Genomic DNA, 5,590 nt, shown 5'->3' with positions numbered 1-5,590 from the left:
CTGATCTACAAAAAAAAATCCTAAATTTTAGAGTGGGGCACGTTTTCCATTTTGTATCCTAGGGAAAGTGATAGAAAAGGCAACAGTCTACAAAAGTCATGCACTTCCTAAAAATAAGAGGTTCGGATATTTTGTTGACTTATCTTTTGGTGAATTAGGTAATTTAGATTAGGCCCTTTCACGTTTTCTTAACTTACTTGTAAATTATGGAGATAAAGATAATAAAATATAAAAGAAAAAGATGAAGACAAAGATTTTAGAGGGGAGTGGGGGTTAAGAGAGAGAGACATTCTTAAGAGATAGAGAGGAGAGAGAGGGATGTGCATAAGAGACCGAGAGAGTTTTATAATCAGGTAGAGGTTTTCTCTTTTCTGAATAGTCTCTATCTTTGAATAGGTTTTCTCTTTGTTGAATAGTCTCTTTGCAGTAGAGTGTATGTGATCTTTACAAATTATCATATATATTCATTAAGATTGTTTATTGTTCCTCAATATATGCTCTAATCCACAGTCCCTCAATATATGCTCTAATCCATCTTGCATATTGCATGGTAGATCCAAACTATATTTGAATTAAGGGATGAACTAAGTCTATGATTTGGTAAAGTATGAGTATTAGCTAATATCACATTTGAATGTATGTGTTCTTACTTCTTAGTGGCTTACAAATGGTATTGCAACTTCAAAGATGTTGGTGCATTCTTTAGCTATTTTCAAATCCAATATAGAGAGTAATGGCTAAATGACACAGGAAGCTGATATGGAAAATTGGAAATTAGAATGATCATTCTTCGAGTGAAATTTAATGCATGTTTTATTGTGTTTAGCAAGGCAAACGAGTATGGAATCGAATATTGATGCATTATACTGGACCCCATAAAGCTTTTAAATGAACCTACTCTTAATCATCATCCTAAAATACATGGAGAGAGAGAGGGAGATAGACATGAGCGAGAGAAACAATTATAACATCACTTATTTCATTCATACATGAAAACATGTAATCCAACTTATTAGAAGGAAAATTGTTTGGTGCGCCCAAGCTCGCACCTGTTATTATGCGGGTTTGGAGATTTACACCGTCCACCAAAATAGGGTTCCCCTGTAAATAATAGTCCTTTAAACAAAAAAAGTAAAATCAACCGTTCAAATATTTTATCCAAAAAATATCATTTATAGTTTTAAAAATTTATCTATTTTTACAGGTTAATAATCCCCATGTTAAAGATTATATGTGCCCTAAAATTTAGGATCAAATTCTATTTGAAAAATAAACTATTAAGGGCCCCACATTCTTTTTTTTTTTACCAATGTTATCAATTTTTATTGCAGAAATTCAAGCAAAATTACAAATAATCAAGGAGAAAATGAATCAAGAGATTGGCCAAGGGAGAAAGAAGCAAGCGAAACCCCTCTTTTGGCCAAATCATCAGCCACAACATTGGCCTCTCTGTAGACATGCTTGAAGGACAGAGAAGGCAATACAATCATATCCATCACCCAACCCCAAATAGGGCACAATCTACTAGGGACTTTCTGTTCTCTCTTATACCACTTAATCACATTAAGAGAGTCACCTTCCGCCACAATAATGCTTCCTAGGTTTCTAGATTTAATTAACCGTAGGCCATAAAGCAACAAAGAAAACATTGCAACATTAGCAGTGGCAACCCCAATAGGCCCAGCATATTCTAAGATAACAGTACCATCCGAGTCCCTAATCACACCACCTATACCTGCCTTCCCTGGACCAAAAGAGCTCCTATCGAAGTTCAATTTTAAAGACCCACTATAAGGAGGTAGCTAGCATCCAACTTATCGAGAATTGGGAACCTTGGAAAAGACCAAATTCGCTAAGTAAAGGTGAGAATCCGTCTCAGAGACACCCCTCCCTTCATTAGTAGCCGAAAACCAATGCCAAGGGGTATGTAACATACAATGAAAGAGACTCTCACAAGAGAGAGCAACCCCATCAAAGGTGTGGCCGTTCCGCTCTCTCCAAATCTCCCAACAAATAGCCCCCTTAATGATTTGCCATAAGACAACACCCAACTTTGGAAGATTAGGGAATACCAACTGAGAAATGATACACAATACATCCTGAGGCTTAGCCAACCTAAATCCAAGCATGTCCAAAAAGGAAGCCCAAATATGCGAGCCAAAGGTGCAATGAATAAAAAGATGTGAAACAGATTCACCATTATCCTTATACATTAAGCAAAAATTGGGAAGGATTTTACCTCTCTTAATTAAATTGTCAACCGTTAGGATCTTATTTTGATCAGCTAACTATAAAAAACATTGGACCTTATGAGGAACCCTCAATTTCCACATCAGAGCAACCTGAGGCAAGGACCATATGTGCCTATCATAAAACAGTAAAGAATACATGGCTTTCACCGAGAAAAGTCCGCCATGGCTATGCTCACAACACAACTCATCCTCAATTGAAGATGAGATCCAAACTTCCTTCAGCTGCTCCAACAAAGATAAGTATTGTATCAAGAAGCTGTCGTTGACCCTATTATAAGGAAGCTAAATAGACCAGACCACTGAATCTCCTATGAACTGGTTGCAGTCACTTTTCAAAGCATTCGTGTTAGACACTTTAGCAAATAGCTCAGGGAAGGAGGACTTTAGAGGACCATTGCCTAACCACTTATGATGCCAAAACGGGATATGCATACCACTTCCAACGCACCACCGAATGTCCCTATGAAGTTAACCTATGCACAAAAAGATATCCCTCCAAAAGACCGAACGAGTTGAACTCCCAGCTCCCCTGCCTATCCAAACACCAAACCCATCCACCCCATATTTAGCCACAAGGACCTTATATCATAACTGATCTTTGAATTGTAAACTCATCCACCACCACTTGGTTAATAAAGCTTCATTCAGTAGTGATAACTTCTTAATGCCCAACCCCCCTTCACATTTGGGGGTGCAAACGCTATCCCACCTTAGCAAATTGTACTTCTTAGAATCCCCTATTGAGCCCCACAAGAAATTACGCATCATCCTCTCCAACTTATTGCCCACATAGACAGACAATTTAAGGAGAGATATCTGATAGATCGGTAGGATGGTCAGACAAGAACGCAATAGAGTCACCCTTCCCCCAAAAGAGAGATATTTATACTTCCAAATATCTAGCTTTAGTTGGACACGTAGTATCACTTTATCCCAAACAAATTTGGGAAGCCTATTATCAAACACTGGTAACCCAAATAAGTCATGGGGAAAGTGTCAACTTTGCAACCGAGAGACGCCGCCAACTCCTCTGTCCATTCCTTAGAGCAATTAATCCCCACCAAAGAAGTTTTTGAGAAATTTACCTTAAGCCCTACCGCCACTTCACAGCAGTTTAGAAACCTCCTAATGCTTACAATATTCTCCATCTTAGCCTCTTTAAAAATCAAGGTATCATCAGTGTATTGAAGATGCGAAATAATAGGTCTACTAACCCTATCAGGAAACCCTGAAAAATGTCCATTATTTACCACATTCGTCAGCATGAGACTAAAACATTCAGCATTGATAGTGAACAGAAAAGGTGAAAGAGGGTCTCCTTGACGAAGACCTCTAGTAGCTTTAAAAAAGCCTTTGGGACAACCCTCGATAATCACCGAAAAATACACAGAGGATAGGCAACCAAAGATCCAGGTCCTCCATTTCGCCTCAAAATCCATCCTCTTCATGTTCTCCAACAAAATGCCCCATTCAACTCTATCGTAGGCCTTTTCCATATCCAATTTCAACACCACCTCTGGCTCTCCACTGGACAACCGCGAATGAATGCATTCTTGAGCAATTAGAATACTATCAATTATAAGCCTATTCTGGATAAAGGCTGCTTGAGGATCTGAGATAAGCGAATGCAATACTTTCTTCAATCTTATTGCAAAAACATTAGCAATAACTTTATACAAGCTTGACAGCAAACTAATAGGCCTAATATCTGACAATTTCGAAATAACTGATTTTTTGGGGATAAGAGAAATAAAAGTGGAGTTAATGCCCCTAAACAACACACCCCTAAGGAGAAAACCATGTAACATACCTAACAGCTCCCCCGAAATCATAAGCCATAACCTATGAAAAAAATACAAAGGGAACCCTCCGGCCCCGAGGCCTTATCACCAGCCAAAGAAAAAAATGCGGCTTTTAATTCCTCCATGGACACAACTGCCTCCAGCTGGCCGGCCACCTCCACCGAGAGAGTCTTAAAGGGAATCCGATCCATATAGGGAGTAAAACGAACTTCTGAGGTGAAGGCCTTAGAGAAATGCTCAATAATGGCTCGTTCCCGTCCTATTTTATCATCATGTTCAATCCCAGGTATGGACAAACTGAAGATATCATTCTGTCCTCTACGAGCACTGCCAATAGCGTGAAAGAACTTCGTGTTAAGGTCCCCCTCCTTCAACCACTTAACACGAGATCTTTGCCTCCAATAGATTTCCCCATATCTACGGAGCTCATTCAGGGAATTAATTCTCTGTCTTAAAAGAGAGATTAACCTCTGAAAGAAAACCCTCGCTCTGAACTGCCTGGTCAATATCCTGAATATCTTCCAACAGTCTATCAATTTTAGCACCCATGTGAAACTGATTATCTTTCTTCCAACTAATCAACTTATGCGTTACATTGAGCAACTTCTTATGAAGTTGAAAATCAAGCAAACTATAGGTGATGGTATTTGCCGACGTATCTCTAATGAGATCAGCAATCCCTGCCTCATTCAGCCACCCAATTTCCATACAAAAAGGTTTAGGGCCACCAAAAGAGGCACTAGAGCTAAATAACAGCGGCATATGGTCAGAGGATAACCTCGGAAGGGATTTCACCGAAGCCAAAGGAAAAACCTCAAGGAATTTGTTGGAAACAAAGAATCTGTCGATCTTGGTCATGATCAAATTAGTGGTGCTATTATTCGACCATGTAAAAGATGCACCAGACAAAGGCAACTCACATAACATATGGCTCTCAATGAAAGCATTGAACAGTCTCATAGAAGGAGTACTGCGAGTTGCTGAGGACAACCGTCAGGCCATCGAATCAAATTAAAGTCTCCCCCAATGCACACACGCAAACTAAATGTAGCATGAACATTTGATAATTCAAAAAGAAAACCCTCTTTAAGAGCAGCATCACAAGGACCATAAACATTCCATAAACCCCAAGACAAATTGGGCACTGGACCATTAAACATCATAGCCAAGCATCAGTCCCCTTTACAGACATCAAAACATTGTAGAATCAGAGGATCCCACAAAACCCACAACCCTCCCAAAGCCCCACACGAGTCCATACCATCAAACAGACTAGGTCCAAGCCCCATTAGCAGAAAGGATGGGAAGCTTAGTCTCTTGCAAAATAACAATATCAGGTGTAAATTTCTTAACCAGCAATAGGACATCTCTTCTTCTACGAGCATCTCCTAATCCCCTAACATTTCAAGATAAGATAATCATTAAAATAAATTAGAGGAAGTACCTGGACCATCAGCAATGTGTCCAAAAAATTGCCACTCCAACGTGCGAGCGACATCCAAAGAGTTTGAGCTTTCACTCGAGCAAAGCTACACC

At 39.4% G+C, this 5,590-nt stretch overlaps 1 protein-coding gene across 1 annotated transcript; it reads right to left on the bottom strand.

Annotated features, from left to right (window-relative positions):
- Window positions 1-1,355: 1,355 nt before the first annotated feature.
- LOC148779827 (uncharacterized) lies at window positions 1,356-5,014 on the bottom strand. Its single transcript, XM_088850620.1, has 6 exons — window positions 4,523-5,014; window positions 4,143-4,422; window positions 3,338-3,978; window positions 2,343-2,474; window positions 1,937-2,075; window positions 1,356-1,744 (listed from the first exon to the last, which is right to left on the bottom strand). The coding sequence occupies exons 1-6, from the start codon at window positions 5,012-5,014 to the stop codon at window positions 1,356-1,358; spliced, it is 2,073 nt and encodes a 690-aa protein (XP_088706746.1).
- Window positions 5,015-5,590: the final 576 nt, after the last annotated feature.

Source organism: Amborella trichopoda, chromosome 11 (assembly GCF_054954075.1).
Source record: "Amborella trichopoda isolate Santa Cruz 75 chromosome 11, AtrichopodaSantaCruz75HAP2 v2.0, whole genome shotgun sequence".
In the NCBI taxonomy this organism is placed as follows: domain Eukaryota; kingdom Viridiplantae; phylum Streptophyta; class Magnoliopsida; order Amborellales; family Amborellaceae; genus Amborella; species Amborella trichopoda.
The sequence above is the reverse complement of the archived record's forward strand: the minus strand, read 5'-3'. Positions and strand labels throughout refer to the sequence as shown.